Consider the following 24,122-nt stretch of genomic DNA (forward strand, 5'->3'; position numbering starts at 1 on the left):
CACCCAATGCTTCCTGAAGCACCTCCCACACGTTGGATTGGCTTAATGGGCACTTCTGACATAACATACAGTCAAGCTGTTCCCACAACTGCTCAATAGGGTTGAGATCTGGTGATTGTGCTGGACACTCTATTATAGACAGAATAGCTGCTGACTGCTTCTTCCCTAATAGTTCTTGCATAGTTTTGAGATGTGCTTCGGGATATTGTCCCGTTGTTGGAGGTAATTGGCTCCAATCAAGCACCATCCACAGGATATGGCATGGCGTTGCAAAATGGACATTTCTCCCATTTTACCATTATCAAAGCACTCCCAGACCATCACATTGCCTCCACCATGCTTAAAAGATGGGATCTACCACTCCTCCAGCATCTTTTCATTTAGTCTGTCTGACAAATGTTCTTCTTTGTGATCCGAACTCAAACAGTTTTCAGCTGTGCTAACATAATTGCAAAGGTGTTTTCCAATCAGCCTTTTAAAATGACAAACTTGGATTAGCAAACACAATGTGCCATTGGGACACAGAAGTAATGGTTGCTGATAATGAGCCTCTCTACGCCTATGTAGATATTCTATAAGAAATCTGCAACAATAGTAATTTAAAGCATTAACTAAGTCAACACTTTATTTCAGAAAAATGTCCTGTTATTTTAATGCACAAAAATGTTGCTTTCTTTTGAAAACAAGAACATTTCTAAGTGACTCCAAACGTTTGAACGTTAGTGTACATATTTGTCCTTTTGATGTTCAGAGCAAACATCAAAGTTACTCTTGGATAATTTATTTGTCTGAATTTTCTATATGAAAATTTGTTAATTTAAAAGTAAAGTTTTGCTATTTTGCAAATAGTTTCTCAACTTAAGTTGTTTGTCTATATTTGCAAGATTTGGAAGTGTATATACTCTGCCTCACAATGTAATCATTTCCATACAATCCCAACATCTTAAATAAATCAGGATATTTTATTTTTTAAGTAATGTACTTTCAACTTAATATTTGTATGAATGTTTTTGTTTGTTAACTCTGGGTTCCTGATATGTAATATTTGGTTTTGGATAATATGTACAATCTATGTAAAAAATGTGCAGAAAATTTGAACAACGCCAGTAAAAATATTTTCCAGTGACTGTGCATCAGATATATCACCTAAAACCACACCTTCTACAATGGCCTTTGGTTGTCTTTGCTGACACCCACAACTGTATACTGTAAAATAACTGTATACTGTTAAAGAACTGTATAGTGGAAATGTTTTACCCACCTATTGCAATACATTTCAGCAGATGCTCTTATCCAGAGTGATATCCTGTTAAGGCAGGCATTGTAGGATAGCCACGTGGACCAACCACACAATCCGGCAGTGGTAACTACACAGTTCTCAATAAATTAGTTCTCAACACAATTCTGTGCTGGAAATAATAATAATAAACATAGCAGGCAATAGGTCACGAAGGAATGGACCCTTTTTCTTTGAGAAGGTAAAAATGGGCAGGGACTCTGTTATCCTAGCCTCAGGGGGAAGCTGGTTCCCCCATTTGGTTGCAAGGCCAGATCCATTAGTTGTTTAAAGAAAACAGAGTCATAAAATATAGATTAAATTGGCCTATAGGCTTCTTTCAGCATGGAGAACGATCTAACATTACACTGTAGAAGAAAATAAAAATCTCCTTTAACCTCTTGATATGGGAAAAGTTTTTCTTGTATGTTAAACTCCTCAAAAAGGCTTTAAATTGGTGGAACGAACTGGTGATCGTTAATTTTCTATCCCACTGTACTTTCCTTCTACCATTCTTTCTTGCGTTGTTTCCATCAGGGCATTTTTGGTCTTGAAGCTTCCGTTTTTCCCACACTCTCCCCTGTCACACAGGCCGACCGCAAAAATGCAGGACAGCGGAGAGTGTGAGGGGGCTCTGGAATTCCACATGCAGAGGGTAAACACAGCAACTGCCAGGAAGGCACACACACACACAGATGAGCAAACAGTGCACCTAACCCCCCCCCACCCCCCCCCCAGGCCTCCTTAACTCCAGGCCTCCCCATCTCTCCTCTGACTGTGCAGCATATCCAGGAGAGCTCCCTTCACACATCTGCAGCACACCACATCCACATGGCCCTGGCCTCTCCTGCTTCCTGGCCGGCCTCAGCAGCCACATGAAAGCTGCTCATACCTGAGGAGCCCGTTAAGGGCAAATCCTCAAACCCCTGGTGAGAGGCGCCAGCACAGGTCCTCGAATACGGTCAAAGACGAGTGACACAGGCGGTGTGAGAGCAGGCACGCACAGCAGTGGCTTCAGATGACAGTTGGAGTAATACGCCGACTAAACGAGACAAACTGAAAAAGCAGAAACAGAAATCTCTGACTAATACCGTAGCAGCACCCAGTAGTAGTACCGGGGGGAGGAGTTGAGCTTGGGGCGGGTGAGGGGGTTTGCGGAATGACAGAACTGGTGCCGCTGCGCCTCACAGAGGCTGGAGGCCTCCACCGAAGCCATGTGCTTTAAACAAACAAGCAACCCTATCGCTAAGGTTTGCCATTGTTGTGTAATTTGGCCAGATGTTGGGTAATAAAGTCATACCGCGGCGTGGGAAACACATGGTAGTTTCAGGCTCCGCTCCGTTTTCTCTCCTCAACTTTCCTTCCTTTCTCTATTTTTCCTCCTCTCTTCTCCCCGTTAATCTCCAAACAAAACAGGGTTCAAACGGCGCTCATAAACAGGGCCCCTGCCGCTGAACCACGGCGTGTTTACTAAGCAGGCAGGAATCAGGCCCGCGACGAGGCTGTTTAGTGGAAAGGCGGACACAGCCTGAAGCCAAAGGGACCGTTCCCTACACGCTTCACATAGTCTCGTTCTCATTACCCTCATTCACCACTCAAACTCCCTCCGCCGCTGCACCCCCGTTCACCCCCACAGCACAGGCGTGCTCATGCGGAGCTGCTGGTCGGCCATCAAAACGTGCTATTAATGTTGCAGTACTCGACTGCAGTGCCAAAGTGCTGTGTTGTGTCACGACATGGAGGCAGCTCTAGCAACGGGGTCTTACTTGAGGCGCTGAGTGGCCGTCTTCCTGAGCTGGCCCTCCCTGGCACTGCTGGGGGGTTTGGGGGTGAGGATGGGCCCGGGGACGGCACGGACATGGCTGGAGTGGTCCTTGCTGTCTGGGTGGGTCATGGGAGGACTGGAGGAGGAAAGACCGCTGGTAGCCTGGGGCCGAGGAGCCGTTTCGGGATAGAGAGGCATCATTGCCTGAGCAGCCAACATGGCCTGGAGAGCAAAGAAAAACAAACACACATTTGGCCAATAAGAGTCCGTAAGTAAAGTTGTGTCACAACTTACAACAGAGAAAAAAACAATGGCAAAAGCAGTCGAAATAGCGTTTTTTACGAAAGATTTTAAGAAAAGCAGGTGATGCGGTTCATCAAACAACTGTATTTTAAGATTTCTGCTAACATTCACTGCGTTAACCGAGCCACTGAGCAGGGAAACATCAACTGGAACAGATGTTTCTCTGTAAACAAGGTTTCACCAACAGTCATAACTGTGATGGACCAGTGTTGAGCACTTTTTCAGCTGTTAAAGGTTCTATTATTGTTAAATTATAACGATGATTTAAAACATTTGTTAAAAATTAACATCCAAACATTTTAAGTCAAGTTTTTAATTCTTAAATGTTCAATGTGCGTAGAATTTATGAGAACCAGTAAACAACTTTTTCCACCTGACATAATATTTTGGAGCTACCATTAACTAGTTGGCTGTGATGCTGTGGAACGCTTCATGGACATTCCTTCCACATCTGATGTCTATGCCATTTTCTCTGCCACTTTATATGTCTATCTAACAAGCTAATGGTTTTCCAGCTCCTCGGCGCAGGATTTCAAAGGCCCGGCAGCGTGACAGGGAATATTTTGATGTAATTTCTGTGTTGATAAATGAGAAGCTGATTTTCCAGGTTGGAGGGTCTGTGGCTGTGCAGCAGCTGAGGAGGGCCAGAGAGGGCACCTTTCTTTGGCTGCCAGGTGGCCCGAGGCCAAGCCAGTGGAGGAGCCGTGCAGTCGGCACCCAGTAACTGGAACGCGGAGTAGAGTACAGTGCGCACACTGCCCCACAAGCTTCAGCTCGCCTGGACACACACGGTTTTGTTCTTCCGTCGGGGCCAAATACTTCCAATAAATTCTGCCGTTAAGGCCACAGAGCAGCGGATGCGAGTGCAAGGATGTGGACAGTGTTTGTTTCGACAAGACCAAACTCTCAATGATTTTTCACGTGTCATTACAGCGTATGGCCAAGGGATTGACAGATTCTTTGACCAATAGAAGGACATGGAGGGTCTCGGAAAGAGGATTTACTGGGCAGTACTCTGAGCCAAAGTGAATGGGCCATGGAGGAAATGGAAAAGGCTACAAGATGCAGGAATTCTGTTAGCATAGACTCCCATTCAGGCTAAGCTGGTGAGAGAGGGGCAGAGCAGTGTTAATGCATCAGGGAAAGGAGAAGTAGGGGAGGGTTCCTTGATTGGGTGGTTACACAAGACGTCATCCCTCCCATGAGCTTTGTGAAGGGGCCATTTGTTGCAGGCAGAACAACAGATTTGGTCTTTTATCTATCAGTGTTGGGCCTTTTGTGGTATATTCATGCCAGTGAATACTTCAAACCTTTTCCGTCTATTTAGCATTGCAATCAGTAGTGGTCCATGCTCCTCCATACCTGGTAAGGGTGGGTGGGAGGAGCCTGCAAGTGTCTGCCTGAGGGTGGGTGTGGCTTGGTGAACTACTGAACTGTGCTCAATCAGGGAGCTGGCGATGGGATTGGACAAGGGCTTGGAGGTATCACTTTCACAGAGAGCCTTCAGTAATGCAGACAGTCATGGCCAAGAAAAACATCACCTCAAATTGCATTAATTAGGTCCAACCTACAGAAAACGCAAAAAATAAAACAGATGACATGAGAGCAACTGCTTTGCTCAAAGAAAAGATCTTCAAAATGGGCGCATCCAATCATCCCACCATGAAAGCCATCGTCTCTCCCCAGACTCCACAGCGCCGTCTGTAGAGCAACTGTACAACAAACGCTGCAACAAGATTAGACACCCATTTCCTGTCCAGATCCCCTTTCAAAGCAAATGTCAAGCAATACCAAGAACCAATCTGTTTTCTCAATGGAAAATAATATAGTGTCAAGTAACCCAAAGCATTCAGTTTATTCTCCTTCAGCACTTGTGGAAATCACAACCTAAGATTTTTTTTAACCATAATGGTTTAAAAACGTTATGACCTCAAACTCGTTACAGCATTTTAATGGAAATAAAAATAATGTCAAATCTGATATAAACTGTGAACAATTGTATTAGGCTTCTTATTCCGTGTAGAATCGGTGGCGTGGCCACAGCAGAGCCCTACAGGCAGCCAACCTTGATACTCATCCTTTAACATAAACACAGCCAACAGGAAACCCAGGAGAACAAAGAGTTCTCCGGGTCAGAATTCATGCTTACTGACAAGGAACAAGCTCCCTGTGAGGACGTTTCCACTGGACACCATCTTGTTCAGTGGTTGGAAGAAAAATACCTTGAATAATTTTGCTAAATGTGAACATAACGTCTTTCCTCTACGGGTGATGGTGGAGCTTTTCACAGAACTTTTGGACAGTATCCTCATTGCTATACAAAAACAAGAAGTTGATCTTGTCCAGACAAAGAGAGTGAGAGTTTTCCTGACTTATAATTCAATAACACTCAAACGCAGAGCTTAAGTGTTGACGTTTACACTTTATTTGAGTAAGAGTGAAATATCAAGGGAGGGAAAGGGAGAAACTTGTAGTTTTCTCTGAAGTATATACAATGGTTTGAACACAAAGACGAACACCGGTTCCAAGGATCAATGGTGTGCAGCTTTCCGCTCAGTGAGAGAAGAAGCGTTTCCAAGCCCCTGTCACCACTCTATACAGTGTAGTCTACTATTTACCTGAACTGAGGTTCTCTCAAGGTTCAGACTGGAAGGCATTATTTTCATTTTGTTGGACTGAATAGTTCAAAGGTAACTACAACAACACGGTTTCGCTCATGACGAGGATGTAACATTACATTTGCTGTCAGACGATTCTTCAACCTGAAGGTACAGCCTCTCCTGACCCACGGGATCCATGAAATATTAAGGAAGCACTACCAAAAACAGCACCCCAGTGTACAATCTGTAATGTTGTGGTCTGCAGCTCACTGACCTGGTGGCGGATGCGGCTCTGGCTTAACAGCTGGCGGGACTGGAACCTCTGCTGTTGCAGCTGCTGGATGGCATATTGGAGTTGGTAACTGCCTGCGCTGGGCTGGTAGTGCTGCTGGGGGCAGACACCTGTAACCAGGCTGTAGGCACTCTGGGTCTCCAGATCCCAAAGACTCTCCCCTTCCTTCAGCGGCCTGGGGCTTTGGGAGCAGAGGACATTTCGTAAATATATTTCCAAAGTTAATGTGTACTGCATGCTACATGAATTGGAACTTTTTCTGAAGCAAAGGTTTAGACTCAGACAGCAGTAGAAAATAAATACTTCTGTATGGGTATTTAAGCCTGCTACCATCTTCTTAACCGTCAGCTACTAGGCCATGCAACCAAGACTGAAATGTGGTATTGGCTCATTAGCTGGCCGACATTCCTCCACATGCAGAGTAGTAAGACTGTGAACAAGAGGTCAAGGGGACAGGACAGCACCCCAGCCGCTGCAACCAGATGCCATACTGTCATAACTGACCAATCAAAGAATCTTTTAAAACACAACCTCTCCTGCCTCAGTGCTCTCAGCACATCACGTTCCATCCACATCACAAACCCACAACCTGGAAAGCCAACCTCTGAATGGCTCCACACGTTTGGAACTGGATTAGCTCTCATTAGGACTAAGCCTTTCAGCCTTTTTGGCCCCATCTGAAGCAATGAGGGAGTCATGCCCCCCCCCCCCCCGCACAGGTTCACTGCAAAGTTGGTGAAAAAAAGCATCCCTTCAACCAAAACACAAATGCCTTAAGAGCAGGAAGCTGGTAGAATAAAATGAAAGGAGGAAAGACAGAGATTGAGGCAGAGATAAAGACAGAGAACCCCTTAGGGCCCCACTTCACCAAAACCTTTTTTTGAAGTGTTCCTGGAACTGAACTGAGAAAAGGTCTAAAATTTGAACTTAATTAATTTTAAATAACAATGTGTGCAGCGGGAAAATAATCTAGTGTCACTCACACAGGAAAGAGGCTAGGCTATATTATGAAAAATATTCCCATCTAGCATAGCCAAATGAAGACACAAGGGATCTAGAAGTCATGTGAACAAGTTATCCGCCCATGCATTTCTCATTTCATGTAATGGCATGTATATTGCAAAAACAACTGGTGCTATTAAGAGCAATTTAAAAGTTTTTTACCCTTGTTGCTAATTAAGGTCTTTCTGTGACCACTTAAAAACCACAGATTGTTGACCACAACACAAAACCCTGATGGATGGACTCTTCGCCATTAACTATTATTTAAGTATTTTGGTAATTTGCCCTAAAACAATTCCAAGTACATTAGGGCTCAGTTGTTCTTCAGCAAAATCGCTCCAGTTAAGCTACATGGGAGGCAAAATCCCATCCCCTGAGTCCCTCATCAGCAACCTCTTTTCCTGTCCATTCAGTTTAGCACAATAAATAACAAATGGGGAAAGAAACATCTGAGTTTCCCATCATCGGTACAGCCAGAGGCCTGGTCATTAGGCTGCAGCCTGAGTGTCAGCTCGATCCATGTCTGCCTCGCCGTACTGTAATACTGATATGAGAGCACTACAAGCCGAGCACATGTGTAGCATCAGTCTAACGCAGCACCGGGTGTGGGAATGAGGCCGTTCTAAAACGACATCATATTACTGCAGCCCACCACCTCAAAGACCTGGCCTAGTGTGGGCCTAAGCGGGTTCAGGGATATTTTCAGAACTACAGATTATTCCAATGGATTTTAATTACTTTTCTAAATCACGTTTTCACCCCTCTGGTTTTTGTTAATTTTAGTCGACCAACACCTTTATAAAAAAGAGAAAGTAGTGTCAACCTTATATTTACAACAAACATGCATATGTAAATATGACTAGTTGAACATCTTAATGCATCTATAAGTGCAACTAGGATTGGCTATATATAGCCTACCCAACGGAGCTTAGGGTTGATTAGCATGAACACAATATTATTTTTAACGAAGATGAGCTATTCTGCCTTTCCGTCGAACAGTCTGTTCCTATTTCCATCCACAATATGCCAGGTAGAGCTGTACTGACTTTTGGTGCCTGCGCAGGTTAGAGATGAGTTTGCACAATACTTGCATCCCCTTGGTGGTTGTGTATCGTCTATGACCTTCTCCGAAGGATCTGGAGAAGCTCTGTATGGAGGAGTGGGCCAAAATCCCTGCTGCAGTGTGTGCAAACCTGGTCAAGAACTACAGGAAACGTATGATCTCTGTAATCGCAAACAAAGTTTTCGTTACCAAATATTAAGTTCTGCTTTTCTGATGTATCAAATACTTATGTCATGCAATAAAAGGCAAATTAATTACTTAAAAATCATACAATGTGATTTTCTGGATTTTTGTTTTAGATTCTGTCACTCACAGTTGAAGTATACCTATGTTAATAATTACAGACATCTACATGCTTTGTAAGTGGGAAATGTGCAAAATCGGCAGTGTATCAAATACTTGTTCTCCCCACTGTATGTCATTTTACATCCTCAAAGTCGTTAAGCTATTTTTAAAGAGAGCTCCAGACTTTCCACTATTTTGTCTTTGTTAAGGCCATAAAACTATACATTTGGTTTTGGTAAGCTTTATATTATGTTAATGATTATTTATATTATTAACTAACCTATTCTAAGTTAAGCCTTGAAGTTTTCTCACCACGGGTCAATGAGTGTAGTCACACAGCAGTATCTCTTTCTCAATGTTGGAAAATCTAGTTGTGACAGCTTTCAGCAGTGTGGATTATGACGTTTTGACACCACGGTCTGTCATTATTCTTTTTTCCCAGGATAGACGGTAGGAGATTCCCCTTTTGAGCTTCTCAAAGGATGAAAGGAGGTAAGCATATTTTACCACTGGTCTGTAAGCCACTGAAGATGGCGGATAGCTCATAATCACTTCTGTTTGCATTTAATGTAATGTTCTGCTCAAGCACACTTTGGAGCGTGTAGCATGTGCTGTTCCAACTGATGGGCATATCATGCTGTAGCCTATTGATGGGCTGGCCAGGCTGTGACTGGATACACTGCAGTCTGGAGTAGGCCAGCGGAAAATTACAGACGATGGCCACAATGTCACCTATGATGTGCAGTGAAATCAACCCCTCATGAACTGCCAGCTGTAGTGTGTCTGCCATAGGCTACATGGCAAGCTTGGTATTCCAGCATGCAGGGGTTTTTACCATGTAATGCTCATTAACCCTCAACACCACACAAATGTTCCAAGCCTGGAGCAGATTTTCACGTGCATTTGACAATAGTTCTCGGGTTCCACACAGTGTGGGAACCTGAGAACTATTGAGTGTACAACCACTTGCTCAAGTTCAAAGTTACCATCTGTCTAGTGACCTGTCAGGTAATGGCCATGGACCTTGGGCTAATGTCTTAGGTACAAACATCACACTTTAAAGTGGACAGCTAACATTTTTATCATCCAGGCAGTTGTTTAGTACAGTTCAGCTTGGGTTACAGGTCAGGGATGAGGTCATCAGTCTCCCTATGTCAACCGAATGGCTGATCATCAAGGTAGATTCATTCCATGGTTTTAGCTGTAACTGCCTTTGCCTTCTGGCTGTTTCTATTGGATTTTGGGGTTCTCTCTAAAGTCAGTAGGCCATAGATGGCGTGGTCAGTGTTTTGACAATTTTTTTGACTCTGCTTGACCTCCGCCAATGCTTTTGTAAACTCAACATGCTCAGCTGAATGATGCATTCTAATGAGCCTGATTAAGTTGGGTGCATTAAACGTTTTGCACTGGTTCCCCCACCAGGAATTTGTTTTACACCTGTTGCAGATGGCATGTGTTTTATCATCATTGAAAGAAGTAATAGAATTTCCATACTGCAGACATTTTTTCCACTGGGCCTACACCTGCACACCAGCATGTGTCACTGAGCACCCCACTGAGAATTTGGCTCACATGTTTTTGGCAATTGCCAGTAGCCTTCAAAGAGAGATCAGCCGATCCCGATCGCACAAAGATATTCCATTTCCAATCACTGGCCAATCGATCAGTGCATCCCTAGAACTCACCCACTTGGGTGTTTACACATTGTGTTGTGTTATACTGTGATTCAAATGTATTTCATTGCGCTTTTCATTATGGAGCTACATATAATAAAATACATTATTCTACAAACTCTTACAAATGAATACAACATATAAAACTAAAATAGGGGCCAGAGACCCCAAACACCCAGCAAACACCATTAAGACCAACGTGAAGTCTGCAGATGGAACCGTGACAGTATAATATACACCTAATTGAAGCTGTGTGTAATCACTCTGACACAAGCTGCGGGAAGATGTTCTGATCAGGGGTGCTGTTAATGTCTGGGTGCGTGTGCGGGATATTGAACAGATACCGCACGGACAGACGTCACATTCCCATCTGCTGTAGTGACACACGTCTCACTGATGGACGGACCTTGCACTCAGTGGTTGTAAACCAAAACTAAAAGTCCCTTTCGGACTCTCACGGGGCAGCACAAGCAAATAAATGGTTAATGCTAAATTGGATTACTTTAAGCATTTCCAAAAGTCTATTTCACTTCATGTATAAAAAGTGGTGCAGTCAAAAAGGGATTGAAATCAAATGGAATGACTATGAAAGCTAGGAAACACTGAGTACTGAAACATACAATATGGAGATGCAGAGAGGGGGTGGATGGGTTCAGAGTGGCAGTGAGAGACAGAGATAGAGGGGGTGGATGGGTTCAGAGTGATAATGAGGGAGAGAGGGTTTCAGTCTATGCTGCCTGCTAAGGGGGCAGTTACCAAGGCTGTCGGTGTGCCCAGGGTGAAATGTAACTCTACCTTTCCTTAGGGGATGCAATGCTCCACGCAATAGATCTGGGTCAAATTGAGGTGAATCAAATGTTTTTTATTCAAAGGAGGAAGAACTATTTTTGTAGTGTTTTTCTTTCTAATCTGCAATCTTTAAATTAATTTTCCTCTTGTGTTTTCTGATGAGCTGAATTGGCTCGGCAAAAAGGACTGTCACAAAAAGTACTGGAATGAATTGCCCAGACAGTGTACGACCAAGAAAAACAATAGTCAGATAAAATACTGAACAAAACCAAAAATATCAGTATGTGTGTTGTGGTGACCAAGGTCTGAGTACTCCAGAGACAGATGATGGCCCTGTGGTTTTGGGGATATCAAGGAGATGGAGTTAAGAGTGGAGTGGCTGGCTGCCAGTGGAGTGAGAGAAACATTAGGGTTCTCAATGAGAGGAGCAGAATGCATCAACCATGACATATTCTAAACGTAAACACAAAAATCATGTTGCTCCATTTCAATTTCAAACCACAACTATTATTATTACCAGAGAAGTACCCAATAAGTTACTGGAAATTAATTCTTACCTGAGCCAAGAGTCGGATCCAGGATCGGGTAAGATTACCTAAATATCAGAGGCTGTAGACAATTTGTCAATCATTCATCTGATTGCTGTAAACTAAAGGACAGCTAAAGACCATGCACCCATTTTACAATTAACCCGATTGACCAATAGGTGAGATTTTCAAAAGGCCAATTAAATTCAGTAAAAGAATATTAGATTCTCGGTTTCAAATTTCTATCCCAATTCCTATGAGAAATCAAACAATTTCATATCAATTACACAGTTTGGAACAGTAAAAACTAAAAGGTTGTGCAGACAGCAGTTTCGCATTGTGCGATGGGTGTAGCAGTAGTATAATGGTGTTTATGAATGTGAGTGTAGCCAGCAGCCCCCTGTCCCAGGATGTCAGCAGACTAGAGTGGAGTTGAGAAGAGTTAGGAAGCAGAGTCTCTCTCGCTCTCTGTCTCTCAGCATGCTGAAGCAGCATACCTGGCAGATCCTGGCAGCGTGTCGGCACATCAAAAGGCCCAGCTACTCTTTGAAACCCATCATGCTTCACCCCTGTGGTTGCTGCTTAAAAAGCCAGCATACTTAACGGTTTCAGTATGTTTGGCACAGACTACCGGCCCCAGTTGTTGGAGGCTCAGGAAATCCGACATTAAAGAAACAGCCAGTCTAGGTTGAAATCAAGGTAATTTATACTAATATCTCATCAACAACATTACACCATGTTGTAAGATCCTGGTGCCAACTTTATGGTTGAGGGTCTGGAGGGGATGGGGTTGTGTTGGTGCGTTGTCAATACCAAATGAAAAAAGATAACAGAGAGAAAGTGATGACACATTCTTAACTAAATAACGTTTGGACAAAGCATTTTTACTGAAGTGATCAAGTAGTGCAATCTAGGACCTATTAACCGCAGGGCTCCGAAGTGGGAACTTCCACAACTGTATTCAATGGCAGTACCGGTCAAAACCCTTGATGATAGCTCTGTATACTGTTGGCATTCTCTCAACCAACTTTGTGAGGTATTCACCAGGAATACTCCAACATTCTTGGAACTATATATGCTGAGCACTTGTTGGATGCTTTTCTTTCACTCTGCGGTCCAACTCATCCCAAACCATCTCAATTGCGTTGAGGCTGGGTGATTGTGGAGCCCAGGTTATCTGATGCAGCACCATCACTCTCCTTATTGGTCAAATAGCCTTTGCACAGAGCGCAAACCAGATGGTTGCAGAATGCTGTGGTAGCCATGCTGTTTGAGAGTGCCTGGAATTCTAAATAAATCTTTGTCATCAGCAAAGCACTCCCACACCATTACACCTCCTACTTAGTGCTTCATAGTGGGAACTTTACATGCAGAGACCATCCTTTCACCTACTCTGCATCCCAAAAAAACACAGCGGTTGGAACCAAAAATTAAAAAAACTCATCAGACCAAAGGACATATTTCCACTGGTCGAATGTTCATTTCTCATGTTTCTTTGCCAAAGCAAGTCTCTTCTTCTTACTGGTGTCATTCAGCAGTGGTTTCTTTGCAGCAATTTGACCATAAAGGCCTGATTCACGCAGACTCCTATGAACAGTTGATGTTGAGATGGGTCTGTTACCCATCTCAACATCAACTGTTAAGATGGGTAATTTCTGAGGCTGGTACCTCCAATGAACTTATCCCCAGCAACAAAGGTATCTTTCGGTCTTCCTTTCCTGTGGTGGTCCTCAGGAAAGCAAATTCCATCATAGTACGAGATGTTTTTTGCAACTGCTCTTGAAGAAAGTGCTTTCTCTTTTGCAGACATAATGGTCTTCTTTATACCAACATTACCATGTGACAACACAATTGACTACTTTGGCAACTTTGAAGAATCAACACCACTTTTTAGGTTTTGCTACATGATTCCATATGCGTTATATTGATATCTTCCCTATTACTATACAATGAGTAAAATAGTAAAACTAAAGAAATACCCTTGAATAAGAAGGTGTGTCCAAACTTTTGAGTGATACTTTAGATGAAAATAAATCTCAGTTGACATCGGAGAGGATTTCCACTTAAAAGGTACAATAATAGTCTCTGCATGAACTGGGATAAAAATTGTGACAAAATACATCAAATCTAGACACAAAGGAACAGAAAGAACAGAACAGAAAGGAGAATTATCCTTCAAGGTAATCATTATTAGGCTCAATTTAAAACAACATTTTCAGGTAAATGTAGGTATTCTTCCATAAAACGTACTTTTGATATTATATATTTTATTAAACCCATCTTCCCGCATTTGTGGAAATAAAAACATTTTAAAAAGGGAAAAAGCCAGACATTCCAGGAATTCCCTGACAGTTCCATACATAGGGAAGGGCAGGACTGTAAAAACAGAGAAGGGAAGATCAGGGCCAAACTGTCTGAGACATTGTCACTCACATATCACTGTAAAAATACAGAGAGCAACCATGCATGCTTAACCCTTGCTCCGCCACCTCTTTCAAAAGTACCATCCAGCACAGGCCGAAGCCTTCCAGCACTGCACTCACATGACACGTTCAGGGTCCATGTGGGCACTATCTCCCCTCCTGCTAAAACACTGAAAATCTCCCTTTCTCTCCCTCTTCTCCATCCTTATTTCTGCCATTTGAATTGGCCCACTGTGATGGAGAGAGCATGGTTGCGGAGGAAAGCGTTGGAGCATAGCTGGCTATGTGGCTGAGTTATTGTTTACTCTGCCCCCTCTTATCCAATCCAATGTATTAGGCTGCCAGCATGCTTCACACATTCCAGGCAGCCATCTGCCAAGACCCGAGCAAGGCTCATAAAGCATAATTAAAGCACTAACAAAATGCTCATTTTCAAGCACAGTCCTACATTGTTACCCCACTAAGAACAGAAGTCCTAGAAGTAGAAAATACTTTCCCACAGACTATCAGTCTTCAGTTTAAACAGTCTTCAGAGACCTTTAAAACTGCCTTAAGGTTTTATTGACTATGACCAAATAGGCTACCACAAACTGAGCACCTATAAAATTGACAATTTTTGATTGTACCAAAAAACATTTGAGTTTGCTCAAAGGTGAATGAGGCTCTCAGATGAGTAACACTCAGAGGCATAGTTTTAACCCTCAAACAGCAAGCTTCATCAGAGGCACCAAGGGAAAGACATCAGCATTACTGATGGCCTAGTCTCGCACAGTCATCCCTTCAAGATCACATAGTTCAGCTAAAGCTGTGAAAAACACTACATTAGCCTAAACAGTATGAATGGAATGCAGCAAGGTTTGCATGGATGTTACATTTGAATTTTCATTAAGTTTCAGTTGTTGCAAGACGCCACTAATACACAGCAAGTTCCTTCCCCTATTTAGCCATTCTCTACCATGGATATCCCACCCACTTCACGTAGAACTATGAAACACACTCTCAAGACACACTTTGACCGTCCTCTCCAAAATGACGGATGTGTTCCAAGCCGCTTTGGTGAGAACATGTGGCACATGATGGGGGGCAATAAGAAATGTGGCATTTCCTTTAGACCTTGTCATTGCAGCGTCTAAGTCACAGATGAGAGTTCCAAGTACACGACAGGGTTGCAACCAACCATCACTTCGAGGGTTTAAACCAGCACAGAAAATAAGAGCACATCATATCGAAAACCCAACAGCTGGTAACACAGGTAGTCCAGCGGTCCAGTGGATTCTGCAGCCAATGCTACAGGAAGTCTGTAAAAACAGTCTGTAAATACAGTCTGTAAAAACAAAGCAGATTATTCTTTATGAGGCCTCCACTGCCTAAGCGCCACACTAAACCTGCTGCTCCTTGTGACTGACTGTATACAACTGCGCAGCATCTCAGATGCCAGTCGCTCTGAGGAGAGGAATGGCTGTTTACTTTGGCAGTGAACCTTGGTTGAGATTGCAATGCACCATTCCCTCTACACAGCCTTTGGGGAGGGTAAATACCACTGAAGAACAACGGTCATATTTTGCCCAAAGCAACACCAGAGGTCTTATAAAGGAACAGAGGTATAAGGCATGACAAACTGACAAGCGGCTGTTATGCTGTTGACTGGTGGAGATCTAGGATTATTGCAGACTGAGCTTGATTCTGTCTCATTGGCTACCAGGAACAACCAACCAAGTATCAGTTCTCCTGTGGTTAATTAGTCATCTCATTCCAAACAAACACTTGTGTACACATCATATCATAACAGTTGTTAACAGTTGTTATCAGCCAGGGAACAGACCAGAGTAGACACAAAAGATGGTCGAGGGAATGTCCGTCACGTGGGTCAGTAGAAATCTGTTGCCTGTTGTGATCATTTAGGAAGGTGTCTGGTGTTTAACTCACCCGCTCGTGGTGCTGATTGGCCCGGTGTCAGAGTGGACAGTCCTGACAGGCCTCTGGGCCACACCTCCAAACCCATGGCCATGTCGCACTGCCGGGGTCAGGCTGATGGGCCCTCGGTTCAGCACCCCGTTAGCCAGGTTCAGATTGGTCAACTACAGGGACCAGAGAACACAGTGACAATGTCACCAACCTAACCGTGTCGATCAGTGACACAAGACCTGCTAGACAACACCTAGATATCTTAAAACGCCCGCACTCACTGGAAGTGGCTCCGTGTGTAGGAATGTTTGCTAAATGACCGCAGTGTGAACGTGTCAAATATCCCAGAGGCTCCAGACCTTTCCGTTTCTTTTCACTGGAGAATGACAAGTGACGTAGTAGCAGGAGTCTCATCTCTCCCTCCCTCAGCAGAGTGAAATGTACACAGTGCATCTCGGAGCTAATCTCCCGTCTCCGACTCTGCCGCCCTGCATCCAGGTGGTCTTCCCTCCCCCCCACAACCTCCACCGCCGTGAGTGACAGAGATCATTACTCACCGGACAAATATGTTTACAACCACTGGAGCACAGTTAGCAGCACGGTGCCTCTGTATGCCGCCCTAATGACTACAGTACATAGCAGATTCACACGACGCCACCCTGCCGACACTCCCGCCGTACATACACGGGCCCTGGGATTTCAGGGGAAATGAATACTTACACAGATTCCTGGCCTACAGAATATAATGCAGGACTAAAGAGTCGGGCTCATGGACAGCAGTGGACTTGGGGAAACGAGGAAACCAAATGATGAATGGGTTTGCTGATTAGTTCAGCGAAGGGCGACGGTTGGTATTCATTTGGAGGACGAAAATAAAATCTCATGTTGATTATTTGATTCGGCAAAGCGGAACGTGCGGACATGACAGGGTTGTTTATTTTCTCTGGGCTTTAAGCTGAGTTCTGTGCAGGTGAATGAACTGTTTGGCAAGTTGTGGCACCAGAGAAACGGAAATGTCAAACATTCCTTAGCGACAGGTGTTTAAACGAATGCAAAAGCTGACGGAACACAGACAGGTTGGAGAGCTTTTCGGGGCCTGATAAAGAGTTGATTTTCAATCCTTGTGGACGCAGGGAATCGTTATTCACTATCAACAGAAGGTTCCTCAAGCATAACGCCCGAGCAGTCCTGGGATTTCTATCAGGCATTTATTATCAGTAAATAATACATTTTAATAAACATGTGAATCCCTGAAATCAGGAATTCCAACATTTCCCAATCAACCCTAAAATGTAGTTGCCCAAAAGGCACACCCACGATGTTCATCAGGACGAAGGTGTTTCTCATCTCAGTGGATAAGCCTAGGCTACATTCCTAGCATGGGGGGGGGCGCAGATATACAAAATACAGCCCTGTTTGACATACCTGAAACCGAGGAGACAGTTTGAGACAAAATGGGTCTGTCTAAAACAAAATTATAGAAAAATACAATCTTGATGCAAGTCCTCATGTCAGAAGTTACATAGAGGGAGGACTCACAATTCAGCACATATTTTACTGCCAAAGATTTTATTTGATTACACACAATAAGAATACTTAAATTCACCCCATTGGAAATTATGACAATGTGAAACCAGTTAGGGTTATTCCCAAAAGAGGACGCCTGGCACTTGAAAAGAGTAATTGCTCAATGTTAAGAGGTCAGCAAGTGCAAGAGGGTGTTGTTTCTCAGTTCAGAATACTCCAGTGAGATAAGCAAGTAATTTAATGACTCCTCATCTGAGTGAAGTGAAAGGCAATGTATACTAACATCATAAAAGTACAAACAATTTAACTATTTCTGCAAAATAAACCCGGAACAATGGGAATTAAAGCAATCACCATTCAGAGAATCCTGGAATACTACGCTAAGAAGATGAATCAATACGGCTGCAGTCTGTGTGGTCTGGTGCCTTCACAAAAACTCCCGGGAAGGGAGGGAGGGCACAAGAGAAGGAGGGAGGGAGGGATGGATGCTGGTGGGCTTACCCACATCCAACAACCAACTGAAAAGGAAGACGGGGAAAAACTCAAGGTGGTAGGGCAAACAGAGCTCTCTCCCTGACTCGTGCCAATCTGCCACATTCTTCTATTTATAAGCATCAATTACAAAGAAAGTGAGTGCCTGTTAAATACCAACAGAAAGCACTCCCCTGTGGTGCATCGGATAATGAGACCTCACACAGAGCCGCAGCCCAGCGCTTCGCTGCTCTGCTCAGGCCAGCCAGCCCCAGCCACGGGCTCCCACGGGCCTCTCTGCCTGCTGGAGGAGGGGTCAGCACTGAGCTCTGAGGCGTCCCTCCACACAGGGTCACTCGCGGCCAGGCCACGGTTCATAACGGACACGTCTCCTTCACTCGCTTCCTCGGTGCAGTTTCTCATGCACTCTTAGCGGTTTTATACCCCGATAAATGCTGAGCATCAGATGGGTGTTTAGCAGGTTGGGGGGGGGGGGGGGGGGGGGGTTGGCAGGGGACTCACATGCTGTGTTAAAAGGCTGATGTGGCTCGAAGTGGCGTACTGGCGGGCAGCCTGCTTCTCTGACAGCTTCTGCAATGCTGAGACGATGGCCTGATGGTTAGACTGGGCCTGAGCCGACAACAAGCCCCGGTCCAAAAAGGCCCGTGTCGGGTCAGGTCCGGGGCGGCTGGGGGCAGCCCGTCTGATGGCTGAAGCAGAGTGTAAATGTAAAAAAACAGACAGGCAGGGACGAGAGCATGAAGAAGACATCTGCCAGGGGGGTTACCGTTACCGTGGTCCGCAGACGTGGGTCTGGAGGGCTTCTGGCTGTAGACCTGGACGGCACCGGGCACGGAGGACGGGGCTACGCCGGAGGAGCTGAAGGACTGGACCCGCCTCAAGACCTGGGAGATGGGCGGGGCTGTGCTGGGAGCCGGCCGGTCAGCTGCCCAAGTGACTGGAGGGGGCTGGGGCACCAGGGCGGAGGGTGAGGAGAACCCAGAGGCCTGGCACCGCGGAGGGAGTTCTGTCTGGTAGCGGGAGGGGAGGTGAGACTGGGAGCGAGACGGTGGATGTGATGGGGGCGGTGGAGGGGGGCAGTGCAGTGGCAGACACTGGGGAGGGTTCTGGCGGTAGTCCTGCTTGGGGATGTGGACATGGTCTGAGGAGTGTTGGGAAGACTGGACCCCGGATTGTTCTTTGCGTTGGAGATCTGCAGTGGTTTGGTCTGCGGCAGGTCGGTCTGCAGTGGTTTGGTCTGTGCTGATTCTGACTTCAGACAGTGAGGAAGCAGAGGCGCTGGAACCCTCTTTGGCCAAAGGTAGAGCTGTTAAGAGCACAAAATGGGCCAGAAACCCTGTTATCATCCAGCAGCCGGCCATTCCATGGTTCAAGCACATTTATTTTCCTCCATTAGAAGCTGACCTGTGCTTGATGTAGACTCCACAATTATGCTTTACACATGTCCAAATACTATCTAAAAAGACTGTCAACAAAGGATGTCAAAATAACTGCTGAAATATGTGGAGTCTGTACCAAACTGGAATACACTAAGTCCCAAGTGACTAATGGTGTACAAAAACTATTTTTCTTTTCGTCTGACAATTCCTACTCACCGTTATGGTTCTCTGTGGTAGCTGGCTCTCCTGAACCTTGGCTGTTGCTATTGTCAGGTTTAGTGCTCCTACATTTGGTTCCAAAGAAGACACTGGCTGATTTGTTTTTGTGTGTGTAGAACGTCAGGACCTCCTCCAGATCACTTTCACTGGAAGAGCAGAAAGTGCTGTGAACATTGCCTATGACACCGGTAGCAACACCACTGTTCAGCAGTGAAGCCCTCAGGAGTATTTACAGTTCAACTGTAGAGAGAGTAGGAGCCAGAACACTAACCTGGCCACAGCGGTGAACTCCTGAAATACACTTGGGTTGATACAATGTTTTTCATCTTTGATCGTCTCCTGTTTCTTCACCATTTCCTCTGTCTCCTGTAAGCATAAGAAACTGTCAGAGACCAGTACATTGGCCTGTCTGAGCAAGCCGTAAGTAACCTGTTATTTCCTCATCAAATGAAGACATTCAACTGAAACGAAAAAAACTTAAATAGGGTCGGAACACAAAAGGAAAAGAGAACTTGGGATGGACGGTGAAAATAAATTCTCCGACTAACGTAACGACAAGAAATCTGTCCTGCACACTGAAGGCTGAAGAGCACCTGGCTGTGTGGCTGCTAATGGATACCTTTGTGTAGAAGTGGATGAACTCTCCCAGCTGGTGGGACAGGATGCGCTGACGGTCCTGGAGGGGGAGCTGGCGACTGGGCACAACCATCCTCACGTCCTGCTGGAGGTTACAGGCCGCCCTCTTCAGGAAGCGGATCACCAGCTCCTGGAGAAGACCTGCTGTCACTACACTACATCCTCATTAAAACACTCTCCTTAAGTGGTGCTATTACATCCTTTTTGGAGAAGAGAATACAGATTTTCTCAAGAGCCTTATGTTTTTAATTCCAACGCTCACTCAGCGCTTGTCTAAAACAGTCAATTGCTAATGAACCTAGTTCAAGTTTCTTTCTTTTTTTTTTTTCATACAATCATTCCCCAGGGAAATCTGATCCAAAGCAGACAGCTGTCTTACGATTTGGTCATTGTCCTTCTCTGGCCAGCCTGAATCCGTGTTAGTCCTACTTTCTTTGAGTAGCCTCATCTGTACCCGACGGAGATATGAGGAGAAGGCCACCCGTGCCTGGACCTTACTGCAAAACAACGGGGGGAGACATGATTAAGGAGGACATGAGAGTGACAGGAGCAGGGACTCAGGAAGAAGGAAAAGAAACTGGCTGTAATGGTTATAACTGTTCTAAAAGACAAAATGAGATGGAGAAGATTACAGTAGAGAAAGGAACTGCACACTCAAGCACACACAAGGACACCGGAACACAGATTATGTCTCCGATGTGTCATTCCCTGACCGTAAATAATGAATGATCTTCACCGGTTTTCCAGCCAATGTACTTGGGAACAAAGGTTTAATGCCTTTCAAGCATCTCACGTGTCAGTAAGCACAAGCACTGATGCATGTTCTGCATTTTAAGTCCGGAAAAAACAATACAGGTATCTGTCAGTCTCCAAGCCCAGTGTGACTCAGCCAACACATTGTTTGTGATTAATAATTGACCTGGTAAACTTGAAACTGGTACTGCCAGTACAATGCAGTCGAACATTATTAGTAAAAAATTTAAGCTGTCAAACATAAACAATGATATACTGTAGTATAATTGCCCAGGTCCCAGTGCAGTCCTGGCAAGCTCAGAGGAATTTCTACAAATGAAGACTTGTTTTTGCAAATCCCCCTTAAATTACAATTTCAGACACACTACAAAAATCAATAGGAGACTAGAGCCTTTGTTGCCGTTTAGGTAGAAGTATGTAATATTCATTAACGTCATTGTGAATGAAAAAAAAAAAAGTACAACTATTTTTTGGACGCTGGAATAATGAAGGATAGTGGGGTGCCTTTCAACTGCCTCCAAGTCCATCCAAACTAAAACAAAGGGAAAAAAACTGTCTGACTCCTGTAATTAACAGTCCAATCACAGGCAGTATCTCTACATGGGATTTGTTGGCTCAGAACCTGTCCTCTTCCTCAGCGTTCTCTCCATGTCGTGAATTAGTTAGACATGGAGGAGTTCCACTCAGAGAGACTCATCAAAACATGCCTATGTATGAAGAAGCCAGATTCTCTTAGGAGCTTTTTTGGCCATGTGCAGTAGGGCCCTCGTACTCCTCCTCCTGCTGCGGAGAAAGGGGGTGCCGAATAGAGGAGATGAGAATGACGAGGATTAGGAGAGGGCTGCCAAAGGGAGCAGAAGTCTGGGGTGTGCACGGACCTGAGGTCCCAGCCCTGCTGGAGGATTTGGAGCAGGTTGACCTTGGGCTTGGCGATGGCAGAGGGGTGTCGGGCTGGTTCTGCTGAGAACAGGGCCTCATCGTGAAGCTGCTCCAGCTTCATGGGCACACTATGCACTTCCACCGAACCCTGGGCTTTCTTCTCCTCCTCCTCTTCCTCCTGAACTCTCTCCTCTCCCTCCTCGTCACTGGTCCTGGAAGGGGTGGCCCTGCGACCCTTCGCTTAAGTACATGGATGACAGGAAAAAGCATCATAGAGTAATTTACCTCACAGTGTCTTTACTGGATCACTTCTACACTTTACAAAACCTCTTATTGTATTTGTTCCATATACTCTCATTGTCATATTTAGCCATAATTATTCTGACACTGGGGAGTTCTTTACTGAAAGCTAAGGAATGAACATGTCAGATTTTCTCCTCCTTGGCTTGGCCAGACAAACCGTGGTCTGGGTCTGATACTAAACTAAAAGAGTTGTTATGCTGTGTCAGCTGGATGAGGACAGACTCCCTGAGCCATACCTGGTCTTCTTCTCCTCATGGCCGAGCGCTCTGCCAGGTGGAGCTGCTTCTGCTTCCGCGCCTCCAGTGACAACAGCTTCCTCTCATACTGGACAACGTGCAGCTGCACATAGCCATTCAGATTCCTAACAGAGGACAAGAAAAACTTTTTTAATATGACTTCTTAATAACAGGTCTTTAGTCCAAGTAACATACCTCTCCCTAACTATGGATATTTGTCTAAAACCGTTGTATTTAAAATGCAGAAAACTGCCAGGACCTTGAATCAAAGGAGATTTTTTTTATCCTGTATCCCACAATACAGTCATTACAACAGTAATGTCCTCTAGCTGTCTAATCAACCCTATTCCAACTACTGAAGGAGCTAATTCAAGTACTTGTCCAGTACTTATTCCGGTACTTGTCCAGTACTTATTTTAAAAATGGGAAATGCCTCTCTATCCTGATAGAATTTTTATCTACTGACCTAAAAAGTTGTTTCCCAGCAACTCAACTGCTTTCCCATAGACAAATAATGTACAGGTCTGGAAAAGACATTTTCTTTCCTTTCCAAAAAAGACGAAAAGGAAGGTTTTGAGCGAGGAACAGAAGGGTTAAAATTAAGAGACCACTGCAAATTGAACAACTCTGTTCTGCACTCAAAACTTTCCTTTTCAACTTTTTTGGAAAGGAAAAAAAGGGTGCAGTGGTCTCTTAATTTTTTCCGGAGCTGTATACTAAACACCATCATTGTATAGAGTCTGCACTCATTAAGGAAATACATTTATTTTTGATGGTGTCAGACCAAGGCTCTGTGTCTGCCTTCTGATGCCACAAACCACTTTAAATTAATAACATTGAAAACCCAAGTTCTTGCCTGGTTAAGATCCCCCATTTTAGAAAGAATGTTTTACTGTGTAGATGGTTCGTCCTCTGACTAATCAAAAGGTAGGTTTTGGTGTTCCTCAAGGATCCATTTTATGACCAATTTATTGTTAACTACAGTACAAACAATACCTATTGGTAATGTCATTCTAAAACAATGTAAATGTTCACTGATATGCAGGTACGTATGTTTCAACAGCAAGCATTTGAACTGATTCAAATTCTGTTTTTGTTTGGCAAAGACAAATAAATGTAACAGTGTTGAAGCTGTTACACTGCAAAAAAAAAGGGAAAGATTATACTGTAATTATCTTCTCTCTAGCAACCCAAATAAACCAGTAAACTTCAAGTGATAGATGCAACTGATATAATGCTGGCCAGATTCCTGCATTGCCTGAATACGAAATTCCATCACACTTTTCGAGGCCAATAAGGTGTTGAGCTATACCTTAACCACATTGATTTGTTCTAGCACACTTTGGGTGACATACTTTATTTCTTTTTTACCTCCTTCAGGGAACCAGGGTTATAGTCACAAACTAAAGTTCTGTTTTAGTCAGTCACTCTGCATGACACATTATGGGGAGTAAAACAATCATTCCCCTAAGCCAGGGAGGCGGTACACTGGGGGGTTGATTGAAACACTGGTGGCCCTTTTGGGAAACATGGAAAACAACCCGCTCACTCACTGCTGCCCCAACGGACAGCACATTGTGTTGCCAGGCTGGGAGCCATGACATGAAGGCCTTAAAACCTCCCAGAGGTTGGAGGTGAAGCCCAGCTCTTTGCACTGCCACAGCAGATGTCCACCACAGACAGACCTTCAAACGATGTGTAGGGCACCCAAAGGGCAAAAAACCTCCACAGGTCCTGATACGCAAATGCGGAAGAAAAAGGAAGAAACACAAAGGCAAGGAACTAAAAGAATTGA

General features: G+C 44.4%; 1 protein-coding gene across 6 annotated transcripts in view; it reads right to left on the bottom strand.

Annotated features, from left to right (window-relative positions):
* ttll5 (tubulin tyrosine ligase-like family, member 5) overlaps positions 1-24,122 on the bottom strand; it is a 62,057-nt gene that overhangs the window by 15,925 nt on the left and 22,010 nt on the right. For 5 of the 6 annotated variants that reach the window (XM_029125701.2, XM_034297550.1, XM_029125704.2 and 2 more), the window contains 11 exons: positions 22,328-22,452; positions 21,788-22,028; positions 20,536-20,653; positions 20,140-20,286; positions 19,792-19,886; positions 19,518-19,666; positions 18,689-19,228; positions 18,424-18,611; positions 15,925-16,076; positions 6,219-6,417; positions 3,043-3,263 (listed from right to left, as the gene is read on the bottom strand). In XM_029125701.2, the coding sequence (XP_028981534.2) occupies positions 3,043-3,263; positions 6,219-6,417; positions 15,925-16,076; positions 18,424-18,611; positions 18,689-19,228; positions 19,518-19,666; positions 19,792-19,886; positions 20,140-20,286; positions 20,536-20,653; positions 21,788-22,028; positions 22,328-22,452 (2,175 nt within the window). The remainder of the gene's footprint in view (positions 1-3,042; positions 3,264-6,218; positions 6,418-15,924; positions 16,077-18,423; positions 18,612-18,688; positions 19,229-19,517; positions 19,667-19,791; positions 19,887-20,139; positions 20,287-20,535; positions 20,654-21,787; positions 22,029-22,327; positions 22,453-24,122) is intronic. The other variant, XM_029125702.2, reaches the window with a different exon arrangement.

The sequence above is a fragment of the Esox lucius genome, chromosome 15 (assembly GCF_011004845.1).
Source record: "Esox lucius isolate fEsoLuc1 chromosome 15, fEsoLuc1.pri, whole genome shotgun sequence".
NCBI lineage: Eukaryota > Metazoa > Chordata > Actinopteri > Esociformes > Esocidae > Esox > Esox lucius.